The sequence below is a fragment of the Triplophysa dalaica genome, chromosome 16 (genome assembly GCF_015846415.1).
Source record: "Triplophysa dalaica isolate WHDGS20190420 chromosome 16, ASM1584641v1, whole genome shotgun sequence".
NCBI classification, from domain to species: Eukaryota; Metazoa; Chordata; class Actinopteri; order Cypriniformes; family Nemacheilidae; genus Triplophysa; species Triplophysa dalaica.
The window spans coordinates 10,255,627-10,270,714 of record NC_079557.1 but is presented as its reverse complement, the minus strand read 5'-3'; the positions used below and the strand labels follow the sequence as shown (position 1 = coordinate 10,270,714).

The 15,088-nt window shown below is 35.6% G+C and overlaps 2 protein-coding genes across 3 annotated transcripts; one reads left to right on the top strand and one right to left on the bottom strand.

Moving 5' to 3' along the window:
* Positions 1–6,805: 6,805 nt before the first annotated feature.
* Positions 6,806–9,235, bottom strand: LOC130437752 (EF-hand calcium-binding domain-containing protein 9-like). The gene is made up of 4 exons (XM_056769308.1): positions 9,098–9,235; positions 8,779–8,927; positions 7,550–7,726; positions 6,806–7,435 (listed from the first exon to the last, which is right to left on the bottom strand). The coding sequence occupies exons 1-4, from the start codon at positions 9,231–9,233 to the stop codon at positions 7,370–7,372; spliced, it is 528 nt and encodes a 175-aa protein (XP_056625286.1). The 5' UTR covers positions 9,234–9,235; the 3' UTR covers positions 6,806–7,369.
* On the top strand, positions 8,982–12,779 carry il12ba (interleukin 12Ba). 2 transcript variants are annotated; one of them, XM_056769307.1, is made up of 8 exons: positions 8,982–9,073; positions 10,769–10,826; positions 11,120–11,389; positions 11,540–11,651; positions 11,740–11,918; positions 12,130–12,299; positions 12,447–12,556; positions 12,671–12,779. In XM_056769307.1, the coding sequence occupies exons 3-8, from the start codon at positions 11,152–11,154 to the stop codon at positions 12,732–12,734; spliced, it is 873 nt and encodes a 290-aa protein (XP_056625285.1). In that variant the 5' UTR covers positions 8,982–9,073; positions 10,769–10,826; positions 11,120–11,151; the 3' UTR covers positions 12,735–12,779. The 2 variants fall into 2 exon arrangements, with proteins under 2 accessions (XP_056625285.1, XP_056625284.1); XM_056769306.1 differs by lacking the exon at positions 8,982–9,073 and adding an exon at positions 10,373–10,472 and having other exon boundaries at positions 10,733–10,826.
* Positions 12,780–15,088: the final 2,309 nt, after the last annotated feature.

The window sequence follows — 15,088 nt, the reverse complement described above, 5'->3', positions numbered from 1 at the left end:
GGTGTAAGATAATTAATATGATCAATTACATTTGTTGTTGGTTTCCACAGTTTCTCTTACAAAAACTGTCTGATTTCATTCATGTAAACACTGAACAGATGTTATGTTTGAAGTGTCTGAAATGCTTTCAAAGATTGGATTGACCAGCGTCTTAGGATGCGAGTCACAAGGCTTTGTCCGTCATTGTGGCCTGATCATTGAAGATGGAGCACAAGTGAAGATTCTGTGATGCTGTGAGATAGAGAGTAATTGTTAAGTGTTAAATGCACAGGAGCCTGGACCTTGGATCATTCACTGTGCTAACAATGAGAGAAACCCTACAAGAGATCAGACCGATCTAGTCCAGACTCTCAGAAGCTGTGGCGGGCCATTTCCACTTATCAGTTCTGAGGTTGGGGTTTTGTTTATCCTTGTTACCGAAAGATGAAAGTTCCGCGTCACACTGGATTGCTGTTTTCTCAGGCCTTGTACCTGAAAAATGGGTAACACGTTGCAGCAAACGGAACTACAGTATTTGTTCATCATTAAACTTTTTGGGGTCTTTTGTCTACAAATGTGTATGCTGTTAAAATCACTGATCATGTTTTAATAACTTTTTGCAAAGAAATGAATTAAATCCAGTCCACAGTCATACATTCTTTTCACAAGTCCTATATTACGTAAAGAGTAAAGACATACAGTTTGTGTTGGCAAATTGAAAGCGATGTGAAAGAAGTCCTGACGACTTCAGAAGTGAGTATCACCATCTAGGTGCTTCATGTCTTTTCACAGATATATGTGTGATTTGATGACGTATACAGCATGCCCTTGTAAATTCAACTATATGTAGACCTTGCAGATATAGAATTTATAGAAGCCTGTGGTTGTTTTGAATAAAATAAATTTCTTTGAAAATCTATTATGTTTTGCAAAAATTCTGTAATGTTATACATATCTTAATTTGCCGGAGGGTTATGGTAGTCTAAATACATGTGTATTGATAAGCATGTTTTAAGGTCCATTTAATACAGAATACATTTGTTTAAACATGCCATATTATTAAAATCTTCTTATAATTAGAATTTGTCAATTTTTAACCCCACAGAAATGTCTTGTGGCCAAACCATTTATCAACCACAATTCTGTACAAATACTTCAATAAAGGAACCTAATATCTTTCCTTAAAGCCACATCAACAGAGGAACTGATGTAATAATTATATGTTTCTACATTATCTTTTATGCCTTATTAAAATTGAAATGTAGTTAATAATGAGGGAGCCTTGACAGAGGAAATATTCTGAATGTTCTGCATTGTATTACTCTCACTGTAGACACTAATATTATATCTGACGTTTACTGAAATTGTACTTCCCCCATAAAAGTTGTATTGTTGCTGAACTCATAAATAACCACAATAATGAAGTAATTTTATAACTTCCATAAATGTATTTTGTTGTGAGATTGTCTGGCTTCATTATGTTTTCAAATCAACAGACTCCTACCTAGGGGCTAAAAACAATGCAGACGATCAGAAAAAGTATAGTTGAATGAGTACAACAAACAAATTAATTTTATAAACTATATGTACAATATAGAAGTCTTAGCAATGGCTTTAGGTCACGTAAGATGTATTGTCATGAGATCAAATGATGGAATGTGTGCAATCCTGTTTAGGATTTAGAAGGGGAACAAAGCACCTCCCAAAGCAAGTCAACATTGGACTCTGATAACTGACGTGACAGTAAAATTATCTTATTAAAACACTGATAAAATTGGGTTTTACTGTTATATGTGAATGATGCAGCTCCAGGGTTCCATTGTTTACCATATATCTCTTTTATAGAGTTAACCCTTTATTGCGTGCATTACTCATTTGTTTTCTCTGGAAGTAAATATGCTTTGAAACAGAAAACCAACATCACATTGTTGGGCGTCCCATAAATAATGTATGCTGAATCGTTTACTTTATGATCAAGAATGCACACACATTTATTTGTTTCCAATATTTACAGGAAGAAATAAAACAAAAAAAGGCCATTTAAGTCAAATAACATTCACTGTTCCAATTTTATTAAGCTTAATTCATTTGTTTATTTTATGTAGTTCTGTAGTTTTTCACAGGTTTTCTCTATCTTTCTTCCGTATAAACTTTGAATACATTGAAACGTGCCTTTGCATAGTACTTTTCATATTATTGCTCCCTTAAGATGAATGGCTTCATTGTTTTCTTCATTTTTTCTTCAGTCGCTCCATCTTACAAATGAAATACTGAGATCATCTCTCCTAAATGTGTCTACGTCAATCGTCTATCTATGTCACACAAAACAATCCATTCTGATACAGGATAGACTCTATATCCTCTAAGAACCAAAAGTAGAAATATACGTGCAGAAGATCTAAAGCTTAGATAGAGATAGAGAATGGCTGACCCAAGGGAGCATCATTACAGCATAAGAGAAAAAATAATCAGACCATACTTTATACCATCACAGGATCTCTTTTGATATGTCTTCTTTTTCAATGTTCCTCGTGATCTCTGAAGAGCTGAAAAACAGGAACACATTACAACACACTGCTCATAAACAGCTCAGCCAACAATGATGTCTTGAGATGTCTGCAGGTATACTTTGCGTGCGTTTTTGTTCCATATTGGTGTGTGAAATGTGAAGGCCTTATCTATGCCAGAGAACAATGATAATCATCAATTTGACATATCTGCATTTATTGCAGGACACTTGCATGTTTCCTTCATCTAGACTTGTTGTCACTGATGAGTCGATTCAGTTTTTATTTGACAACATTCTGAACATTTTAACTAAATGTCATTTTAAGATTTTAAACAATACATCTGTGTACCGTAGGCCTACTTTTTTTCTGTCAGAGTTTTTGTGCTTAGGCAGCATATAAAGAGGAAAATGTTTTGAGGACAATAATTCTTTGAAACAAGGGCTTACATAAAAGCGTGCAAACCTTATTTCCTGTCTGAAGCCACTGTGGTTACTCTGATGTGTCATATTACCCAACATGTGCAAGAAGCCTAAATGAAGCATCATTATCTTTATATAAACAGCAAAATTATAAACGGCTAATATTTCAGGTAACTGTTTGCTAGGCTGTTATTTATCTAATGTACAACGTATCAGACAATTTGAATGGCAAGACATGGTTTAAAATCACATGTCGTTGAAGGAATCATTGATAATGATCAATAATGGATATATTATAAATGATAGTGTTGTCTAAGAGCTTCTTTCACTACTATTACTGTATTTGCACCATCAGTAGCCATTCTGTGAGTTATGGCGGAAATATTTATCTGACTTCTTTTCATTAAAATATCATTGTTACTTTTTGTCCCTGGTGGACAGTATGATAAAGTTACTTGGGAAAGGAATGCATGGGAAATGAAATTCATGTGTTTTGTGTGTTTATGTAGTACTGCCACTGCAAGAGAGCAAAGTTTCTTCCCTTACCCATCCTGCTCAACAGAAGTTTGAGGGTATAAAACTGATTGCAGATGCAGTTCTGCCCTGAAGAGAGGATCTGGGATTTACTGATGCTTTAAAGAAAAGGCTTCTGTATATCTTTTTGTTAGTGAGTAATTTTCTTTGTAGAGATGCAAACATACTATTACATTCAAGCAATAAGCCCCAAGAAGCTGTGATATACTTTGGTTTTTATAACAGTTCGCCTCAGCAATGACTGCTCTCTGGGTGCGTGTTCACGATGCGTGTTGCTCACTGCTGTGTGCGGTTAAATGCAGAGCACAAATTCTAAGTATGAAACACCACACTTGGCCTCACTTCTCATCACTTTCGCTTCACTTTGTTAGGCACAATGTGAAGTTGAGTTTTACAAAACTTCAACAAATAGTTAAATACTGGGAAGTGAAATTAGCAGTCAATACATCCTATTATTTGTTGAAAGGCCACATGATCAAGTCTTTAAAATATTTTACTTTCAGTGGGCTCTTGACACTCAGTTTTCAAACCATTCGTCACCGTGTCCTCTCATTTATCTAAGAACATACCCAAAAGAAGTCTCTGACATTTTTAGGTTGTTCTGTGGTGTAAACATTTTGTACTCCAAAAGATGCAGGGAACAGGTTGGGCACATGTTGAAATTGGTGGGGATGAGTCAATATGCCCCTCTCTGCCGAGCACTGTTCTCAGACTATATGGCAGTGTGTGATAAAGACTTGCCTTCCTTTTCTACACACCTTATTTTACAGCACAACACACTTCAATGACTTTCCACTTTTGGCGGAGGAAGATATACAGAGAAAACTTTCTGGAGTCATTGCAAAACTTTGTCGTGCAATAATTAAAATGTCAGTCAGGTGTATTTTTCAAGTCAATGCCTCTCAAATGTTATTTATTTGACAATAAGGTGTGACAGTGAGGAGAAATGAATTATATAAGAGTTGGGCATATTGGTTTGAATAGGATCTGGCACATGTTTTGAGTCGAAAGAGAATCAATCTCTCAAATCTCTTCAGATAAGGTTCAGATAAACTTCCAGAGTGGAACGCCTATGATGTGGTCCTGTCTACTTTTTTCAAAGTTAAGTAGAATAATTTCAACATGTCTAAAGCAATGTCTCCTGAGGGAGCCACTGTGTTGGCTTTCATTCTTGTTCCAAACCTCAAGACTTGCATTCGTGCCAATCTGCCTTTACTCATCTGAGCAGAATGACATCACACACCATTAAAATAGCAAATACATTTGCACAACGTTGTGGGAAACATGGTACTGTTGAATGGGTTTTGCAGTGTTCTGTCAGTTAAAGTGTCTTTATGTTATGTGAACAAATTAGATTTCTACTTCTGATTTCAGACCACCATTTGTACTTGTTTGCATTTTATGTCTTCCTGTATGTCTGAGAACTTTTCAACCGATATGATGATTTCCCTACATGAACACGTTCGCTTAGAAGAAGCAAACAACTGAGAAATGCATTTGCAAAAAAAGCATGAATGTATTAAGCAACGTGACGTAGAGGTCGGAATAATGTGTTTATTTTAAAGCAAACAGAACACAAACTGCTGCAATAAATCTGATCCAGTAATGACACCAAGCGGTCTTGGGAATAAACACAGTTAAAAATCATGACAACATCTAGATTTTGACGACACCTAGTGGACAGATGATAACCAGTCGTTGTGTAGAAAAATCACCTTGGACTTTATTTAATAGTACAAAATGGGAGACATAAAACACAACTTTAACCATGACTTTCCAGTTTTAAAACGAGGAATTTCCACCTTTTCAGTCCAGGGAGGTCCTTTAATGCTATTTTATCCTATCTCAAACAATCCTAGGGTGTTACATCAAGTGTATTTTAACAGATTTAAAAGGGTGACACATTGAATATGCTATACATAAGTGTTTGATTTAATATGAATTTTCTTTATTCCAAAGCTAATACTCATACTCCATGCAAATTCTGGTTTTATGTAGATTGTAGAATATTCAAAACATTAGGTATATTGGATGGTCTCCTGTTATTGCTGTTAATTAGATTAAATTTGTCCAGATAATTTGATAAATGAAATATGTAAACACACACACACACACAAACATACACAAAGGGAAAGACGTTTAGTGCCTGTTGTTTTAGTTTGCTTTTCAATGGAGTGTTGATATACAAATTCTGCATGGAAAATCTTTTATTGTGCAACGGAACCTATTATTTATTACTAATATCATCCTTGCGGTTGTAAGGGAATAATAACATTTGTCTTACTTCTCTTTCTAGGTTTTAGGGGGAAAACCCAAATGCAAGAATGAATCCCCAATCCTAGATGGCCAACTTTGCACCAAGAGCAATGAATTATGTGATACTGCTAATGTTTTAATTATGGGATGCACACATGTTGCCTGTCCTCTTGCAGTTTTGCATTTATAGCTCTTTGAAAAGACTTTAATAATGAATAATGGCACAAGATATTCTTAGACTCTTTACGATAGAAAAAAATCATTTTCTTTCTATGTTTCATGTAATAATATAATAAGTGTGTCCAACTTTACAGTATAAACCTGTGTGACGTACAGTGCAAAGGCACATTTATCAGATATTTACAGACAGTCCCTCTAATTGTAAAGGTTACTGAAAATTGGTTTTAGTGGTACGCGATGACTGCAGTGGGAATCCCTAGTTGAAATTCTGCTTCTGTATTGAGAAGTGAGAATAAAGCCTGGTCAGTCTCCTCTTATTATGTCATTACTTTAAATTTGATGCACTTGTGATCTTTATGTCTGTGTGTGAGTCACCCTGATTTACCAGCTGGACCCGTGGACAGGCCAATATTGTTAATGATCTTTCTGTCAATCCTAGCACCACAGGAACGAAACAGCTTTCTTCATTTTTTCATCGATTGATAAAAACGGGCTCCCTTGCATGATAATAAAGGTGTAATAGAAATCACTTAGTCAGTGTCTGAGTGTCATCTGAAAGAACTTTGTGCTTGAAAATTCAAACCACATGACGTTTTTCTGCTTTGTTGACAGCTTGACGTTTCACTTGTCATGTGCATTTCCCAGGTGGTCTCTTCTCACACCACTCACAGGTTTTCTAACATTTGTTACATTTGTTCATGCAGCAAGAGGCTGACAAAGGCCTGAACATTAAAGACTTAGATCTTTTTGTCGGTGTTTACACTCTTGCCTTGATTTTAAGTTTGGCTTTATATTGTGGTTTTATGCTCTCTTGTGGCTATAATGTATTAGCACAACCAAAAGTCTGAAACATAAAAAGATAGCTATACATAAGCTTAAGTCATATGTGTGCTTAAATGTATGCACATAGATATTGAGTGATTGGTTTAGCTGTCTTCTTTACTAGTTTAAAGATACAAAACATAAAAGGAATACTACAGTTCATAGAATTATAAAATACAGTATTTTGTAAGTATCTAAGACAGTATCAGTTGCCTACTAACAATACCTCTTATCTATGTGAGTTATGCAATGCGAAAATCAAATCTGAATACAAATAAAAAAGGACACTATGTCATAGGACACGTGTTTTTAGATGTTGTAGGCGACAGGAAAACTTCCTTTTTAGTGGCAAATGTGGGAAGTCAGTCTTAGTAAATACTCTCTCCCTTCAATCCTTGCTATTCAGGCTATGTAATTGTGTGAAAGCTCAGTTTCACTCAAAATGGCCTTGTGGTTGAAACTTTTAAATAGTTTAAAGGTTTTTAAGGACAAAGAATGCAACAATAACAAAACTTGAATTATCTAACCCCATTTCATTCTTAATAAATGACTTCCTCATTAACCCCAACTTACTATTGTTCTATTACAGAGATGCGTTTTAAGACATGTTTGTAAGCATGACAAAATCAGCAATTGTCATGAAATGGGAACATCATCCTGTGCAAGATTTTACTCTTTTTCTTGGCTGAGGAAGAACATGTTGGTGAACATCTGGAACTCCTTGTAATTCAGACGCTGTGGAAGTTTGAGGATTTTATTTTAGGTTTGGTCATATATGACAATCTGAAACAACCTTTCATATTGATGAATGTAATTTGTATCCAATTGACTGTGTTTAAATATCTGTACCTCATCATGACTCGTGTCAAAATCACTGAAGAGTTTTTCGATCTGCTTACTCTTCAGGTTGAAAAGGAAACCTAAAGATTTGAATTCGTTTAGGTTGATGGTTCTACTGTCGTCCACATCCAGCATATTAAAGGTAGAATGGGGATGCCTATGGAGGAACCTATTTTCCACATGGTGCTGCATATATACAAAGAGAAATGTATTTATATATATATATATATATATATATACACTCACCTAAAGGATTATTGGGAACACCATACTAATTCTGTGTTTGACCCCCTTTCGTCTTCAGAACTGCCTTAATTCTACATGGCATTGATTCAACAAGGTCCTTAAAGCATTCTTTAGAAATGTTGGCCCATATTGATAGGATAGCATCTTGCAGTTGATGGAGATTTGTGGGATGCATGAAGCTCCCGTTCCACCACATCCCAAAGATGCACTATTGGGTTGAGATCTGGTGACTGTGGGGGCCATTTTAGTACAGTGAACTCATTGTCATGTTCAAGAAACCAATTTGAAATGATTCGAGCTTTGTGACATGGTGCATTATCCTGCTGGAAGTCGCCATCAGAGGATGGGTACATGGTGGTCATAAAGGGATGGACATGGTCAGAAACAATTCTCAGTTAGGCCCTGTCATTTAAACGATGCCCAATTTGCACTAAGGGGCCTAAAGTGTGCCAAGAAAACATCCCCACACCATTACACCACCACCATAATTGCATTAATGAGAAATTGAACAGGTGTTCCTAATAATCCTTTAGGTGAGTGTATATATATATATATATATATATATATATATTTCAGCGAATGTTTTTTCGTGATTAACAAAACAAATACATATCATTTTTTTAAGAGTACCACTCTTCTTGATATTAAAGGGTACTTTTATGTGTTTGTTTTCCTCATTCACTTTCCTTTATTAAAAAAGGCCAGAACAGATTTCTGAATAGTTAGGACATTCTTCAAAAATTCACATCATGTATTTAATGGCATAATAAAAAGTCACAGTCAATGAGGTTTGGAATAACATGTGAAGGTGAGTAAATTATGACAAAATTGTCATAGCTTAAAGAGAGGAAATTTGCCATTGGGTTTTTCCTGTAGCTTGTGTCTTTAAACAGGGGGAAGTGGTTTTCCATGCGGTTACTCTGTGGTTGTAAAGGGGTGTGTAGAACAGGTTTTTTTTTAATGTGGTCATATTTTGTGTGAGAATCTGTTACCTTACTACTGAGAAGAATGCAGGCTAGTATATAAAACTCATGAAAGCGTATTTCTCCATCCCCATCAAAATCCAGCATGTCAAAGGTCAGCATTATCTTTGACCTTTTCAGGTCTGTCACATGCCTCATGAAGCAGTAGAACTGGACGTCTGAGAAAAGGAAAAGAAAAGCGCAACAATCCGCCTGGACATCAAATATTCCACCACAGCAGCATGTCCTCATTGAAACGTGACAAAGCGATTCATGAATCGTCCTCTTGCGATCGAAGAAAGGTTAAATATATTAAAGAGGAAATGTAAGATTCAAAACATCGTGTTACCATTTAAAGAGCGTCTGAGATGAACGTCCAGAAGACAGAAATATTCAAATAGTACTCTAGTATTACTTAGAGAGAAAAGGCAATGATTCGTGTCAAAATCCAAATTATGGAAAAATACTCCTTTTCTTAATTTCATTTTCACGCTTCAGTTGTTGACCTCTATAAGACCGTTAAGCAGTTGTTGCCATAACAACGAAGTCGCGCAGGGGCAGCCATTCTAAAATCGGCTAGTTTCGTAAAGTATGCTAACTGAATATAAGTGGATATGTACATTATAGTGGATAAATTAGTTAAATTTTCTTTCAAATATATTTAACATCTCATCGATGTAAAAGATCGAGTTGCAGAATGTGAATGACGAGAGCGTTTGGCTGAACAATGGTTGCGTGACGCTTTAATTTTGTGACCACAGTATTTACAAAAGTGACGCAGAAATGCGTAGAAAGTAAACACGTAAACATGTCTGTAGGCTATAAACAACTTACACTTCTGTTACATGCACTTCTTTAATGTAGCCTAAATATGAACAACTTTGATAAAAGTTATCAAATGTAAATAAAAAAATTGCATCAATAGAGTTAAACATTTATACTCATGTTGTGAATATATGTCAATGGTCGCAATGGTTTTTACTTCCGATGTTAATTATGTTTAACATTTATTTTATTTATGTACTTTTTACACTTGTTGGCACTTAAAACTATGTGGTCAAATAATAATTGATAACACATAACAGTAACTATATGTGACCCTATACAACAGATCCAGTGGGTCAAATCTTTCGAAAATTTGATTTTTACATCATCTGAAAGCTGAATACGGACGCTTTCTATTTTCGGAGAAAAGGTTTAAATTCTGTAATCTGAGGGTGCAAATCAAGAGCACTTTAGCAGCCCATGTGCTCACAAAATAAGGTTTTGATATATTTACGGTTGGAAATATATACCTCATGATATTTTGGCATGTATTTTTGACAATTTTGTGTTCCAGGGTCACATATGAGCATGAATGTTGCCACCAATGTTCATTGTGAAATCTCTTATCAAAATTCTCATACTATACAAATCTGACGACATTTTGTGCCAAAAATGATAATAGTATTTTGTTATTGCATAGCTGATCCAAATATATAGAAAAGAAAAATAGCTTGAAGATGAGTTAGAATGGTTAAGTGGAAGTGAGAGAAATAATGATGAGGTCTGAGAAAAACTCAGGTTCTAGTGTTGCTAAGTAAGTGGTTCCTCTAACCTGCACTGGGTGGACTTTTCCTGGGTGGGGATTTTTTTCTCCTGACAAGTTAAAATGGACAAAAAACAGAGCCAAGTTAGAATCTGTTTGTGGTGCTTGTTCTTGTTGGATTATCGAATGACCAGAGGTAAGTCTCTAAACCTTAACCTCTAATTGTTTGTATCATTTCAGAATAACAGTCCTTAAATTTGATAATTTACAAATAAAATAATTGAATTGAATAGTATTCTGCACATTAATTGAGTCACTTACAGGTCACGCATGATTAAATATTATGTGATTTCTTAATTTAGGACATGGGGCTACCGGCATGGGTTAATTAAGACTGAAATGTTTGCCTTGTCTGTTAACTGTAAAAGCTAAACTTTTTCTTTTTTGGACCAACAGATGTATTATCTTTTGTTTGTTGTGGCGTTCCTCCAGTTCTCTGATGTGGGTGGAATCCAAACAACTAAGAACTACTGGACACTCAAACCAAATGGTTTGTTTATTCTGAAGCATGTCCAAGATTTTTGTGATATGGAAACAATGTAGTGTTTTTTTTCCAAAATTATCAGCATGTATTTTTTCAACTGATTTAGAATTGTCATACATAAGCCTCGAGAGGGTAGAATATTATAATATATATATATAGCAGTTAAAAAGGGAGGATTTACAGCAGCTGCATTTTTGTCCCCACAATGTTTTGTTGTACAAGACACATATCTGGCTTGTCCAATGTGTTATTGGATTTTTTTGTCATTTATGATATTTTCTTAAAATATCTTTCTTCAGTGATTGTGGTGGATGTGGATGTAGCTAAAGATATGGACATAGTGGAAGTGCCTCTGATCTGTGGTGAAGAGTTCGAGGGAACCAATGTTACCTGGACGAAAAACCAAGGGGAGCATCTGGAGGCTTTTGGAAACAGGATTATAGTCACAGTAGATGGGTGGAAGGGGGCCAACTATTCCTGTTACAACAGCGAAGGCACCATCCTTAATAACACACTGGTGCTGGCTCAGTGGACATTTAGGAAAATTATAAGGGACACCCCTGAGAAAGGTAGAACCATTTTTTATGTTGTTCAGATCCTTTGCCATATAGATCATTTGATATTCTTTAAGTTTCCGCAGAAAAACATTAATTAGTACCCCTCCTGCATTTTAAACTGAATATAAATGTGCCTTAAATAAATAAATGAAACCTCCCTAGGTTACATCCATTGTTCATCAAAAAACTACAGTGGATCCTTTCAATGTTCCTGGACATGGGGTAAAAACAGGAACGGCCACGTTGCTGTTGTTGCTCATATCAAAGCTACGCGGTAAATTTCCCGACCTTGTTGTAAAGTAGATTGTACCAGGATTAATTTGAAGGGTATTGGAACAAATATACTTTTGATTCTCATACAGCTCTCAAAGTGGAAACCAGATCAGCTGCAGTCTGGATTCCAGTGGACAAAGTATAACATGCTTGGACCAACACTACTGTCCTTATGCAGAGGAGGTTGATCTCATCAACCTGACCATCTATTTCAGAAGCAGCTATGTTATAGAAGCCTACCACAAACAGTTCCACATTATGGATATCGGTGAGTACTTAAAAACCACAGTGACATGGACACTAATGAGGACTGTAAAATATCACATATTTTATAATATCTATATTGTAGTGTTGAACATTATGCTAACAATAACTTTTATCAATAAAATATGTTTTCTGACCAGTCTAAGCTGTAGGTAAATTGCACAATGTGGCAATAATAGGCTTTTCATCCATGTATCTTTATTTTCACTCCACAGTGAGGCCTGATACAGTGGATATTAAAAGGATAAATCAAACTTCTGTCAAACTAGAGTATCCCCACTCCTGGAACACACCATCCTCCTACTTTCCTCTCATCTTCCAAGTGAAAGAGATACGCTGTCGGAAACGCAGAAAATGTGACTGTTCGAAACCGAGCTCAGCTGAGGTACGGTCTGTCATAACTGCCAGATGAAATAATCTTTGCATTACAAGTGTTGAGGAGGTTTTCTTGGGATAGTTAAAATAGTTCTCATGTTTATAACAGGATGTGTTGTTATTTATCACATTACTGTATCATTTCTTTTTCTTTCAGACTTACTCCACACAAAGTCACCATCTGTCAGTGACTAAAGGAATGACAGTGTGCGCGAGAGCACAAGATCAATTCTGTAATTCCTCTTGGAGTGAGTGGAGCCACTACAAGTATGTTTATTTTATGCCTGTGATAGTCCTAGTTAAATACATTTTTCGTTCTAAGCTAGTTAATATTTTTTTTTTAAACACACTATATGTAAACTTTCTTTTTCCCTTTTTTAGATGCAATGCCCGGAAAAATAGACAGAGGAAACGAGAACAAAAGTTAAATGAGATGTCCTTATAATTGTTATTCTTTAAGACCATAAAAGACCATCAAATTCTATTGTGGGCTTTCTGTGTAAAACGATGTGTTTTTGTAACATATTTTGTCTTTATCCATGTTTTTGAAGATTGAGTCTCATACTCTTAATTTAACTATTTATTTTAATTTAATTTAATTTAATTTAATTTATTTTAATTTATCAATTGTATGTGTAATGATTGTTATACTGCTGTCTTTCAATGAATATATCTGATATACAACAGTCACATGCTGTCGAATCAGTTTGTCTTCAGTGTTCCATTATGTACAGTTAGAAAAGACAATTTTATGTCATGGCTCGCCAGTGTTTATTAGTATAGTATACAGTATATAGTGTGAATACTTTATTTGTTAGATATGAAAGGTATGGACTTTGTTAGGGTCCTAATTGTGTTCAAATGTCTTTTCTTACTTTGTAGATGTCACACAAGACAGCTCAAGATAAGCAACACAGGAATTGCTGTCACAGCTCGATGTGGAGCAACACGAAATGCTATTCCCCACATTTTAAAAGGTCTTTTTGCAGAGCTCCCACAACAAAGAAAAACAATCAATTAATCTATGATTGTTCAAATGTTGTGTAAAAACAAGCTGTGCAATTGAAGCCCAGAAAAAACACATGTAATTTACCCTGAGTAATACTTAAATCATGAGTTGTCTGTCAAGAAAACACAGGTGGTACATTTTTGGAAATAATACGATTTGTGTTACTCTGTCTGGTTTTAAGGAACTAATCCAAACAGGCATGCCATTTACTGAATGTGGACAATCTGGCAATTCAATGCAGTAAATCACAAAAAGAGTGTAAAAAAGGGAACAAAAACAAACATTAGGGAAATGCCATTGAGGGAATAACAACAAGCACGTTTTGGTGACTAGAATTCTACTAGTCACAAGTCTATCAGTAATGAGGTGAATGAGAATACACTTAAACATCATTAAATCATGATACATTTTAAAGAAAAATATATGATCTGTGTCAGATTTTAAAACAAATTTATTCTTGGTATATTCTTGATGCCTAAATAATTGATCTATTGTCTAAGTGAACTTTAGTTTGCAACTATGAGTTATAACACAATGGGGAAAGTTATACAATACTTAAGAAATGACAACAGTCCCTCCTTGGCTAACTGTCTTCTTAGGGCAAGTGTGACAAAACAATGTCCTCGACATTATTATGACTGACAGTGGAGACAAATTGCTGATATACTTATAAAGTATTGAGACTGAAAGAGAGTATTGGCTTACTTCTGGGACGTGTGCTCTTGCAAACATCCACATGCTCGTAATTAAAAGATTTGCACCAACATAAGTAAACACTGTCCATGGCTATTAATACTAATACAATTCTTAGTTTCTATATATTGCATAATGGACAAAATTTGGAATAATAATAGTAATCTAGAACTTTCAAAGAATGCATTTTCTCCTTCTGCCTATATGAGCTTCTATTTAACACACAGATCCAACTGGAATATACGACCAAATGTTATATTGGCAGAGTCAAGGGTCGTCCGTGTTTCTTTGAAATAGAGACTATTGTTGAAAGTTACATGCAAAACGTTAGTGCTGAAGGCTGTTATAATGTAGGTTAAAATATGCAACAGTTGAATTGATATAATCTGACAATGTGTCATGGACGAGCGTCGTGAGGGATAGAGGACCCAAACGCAAGACAGCAGGTAAGGGGTTAACAGACTTTAATAAATACAAAACAAACACCAACGAAGGGGTAACAGAACAAAACATAACAGCAGGAACATAGACTAGACTAGACTAGACTAGACTAGACTAGACTAGACTAGACTAGACTAGACTAGACTAGACTAGACTAGACTAGACTAGACTAGACTAGACTAGACTAGACTAGACTAGACTAGACTAGACTAGACTAGACTAGACTAGACACTTGACATTTCAACTACAATAAACTACACAAGACACAGCAACTCACCACAATGACACAAACAATGAACCAGCACAAGACAAGAGACAACAGGTCAATATTAAGGGAACCAAATCAAGAGGGGACAGGTGCTGGGGATAAACTAATTAACACTAACTAGGAAACAGGAGGGCAGGAACAATGACAAGACCGGAGAGAGAGTAGGGCAACTAATAGGTGCCAAAATAGTCTCTCTCCAACATAAAACAAGGGATCCTGTCTGATTCCGCCTCAAGACCAAGAAATACCTGACATGGTGAGGTGGAACCATGACACAACGATGATGCTAGTCATGTGTTTATAGGGGAGGGAAGTTCATGCCAACAGTAAACAGCTAAAGCATGTTCGCAGAGGCCACAAGGAGAATTTGAAGATAATTCCCCATGAA

What these genes read in the sequence shown, in the direction of transcription:
- il12ba (XM_056769306.1), top strand. Translation starts at nt 10,733, where the DNA reads ATGTATTATCTTTTGTTTGTTGTGGCGTTCCTCCAGTTCTCTGATGTG. An exon ending in CTGGACACTCAAACCAAATG is followed by an intron (nt 10,827 to 11,119) that starts GTTTGTTTATTC and finishes ATCTTTCTTCAG; the next exon opens with TGATTGTGGTGGATGTGGAT. An exon ending in AGTGAGTGGAGCCACTACAA is followed by an intron (nt 12,557 to 12,670) that starts GTATGTTTATTT and finishes TCCCTTTTTTAG; the next exon opens with ATGCAATGCCCGGAAAAATA.
- LOC130437752 (XM_056769308.1), bottom strand. Translation starts at nt 9,233, where the DNA reads ATGAAATTAAGAAAAGGAGTATTTTTCCATAATTTGGATTTTGACACG. An exon ending in TCTCAGACGCTCTTTAAATG is followed by an intron (nt 8,928 to 9,097) that starts GTAACACGATGT and finishes TCCTTTTCTCAG; the next exon opens with ACGTCCAGTTCTACTGCTTC. An exon ending in TTGACACGAGTCATGATGAG is followed by an intron (nt 7,436 to 7,549) that starts GTACAGATATTT and finishes AAACTTCCACAG; the next exon opens with CGTCTGAATTACAAGGAGTT.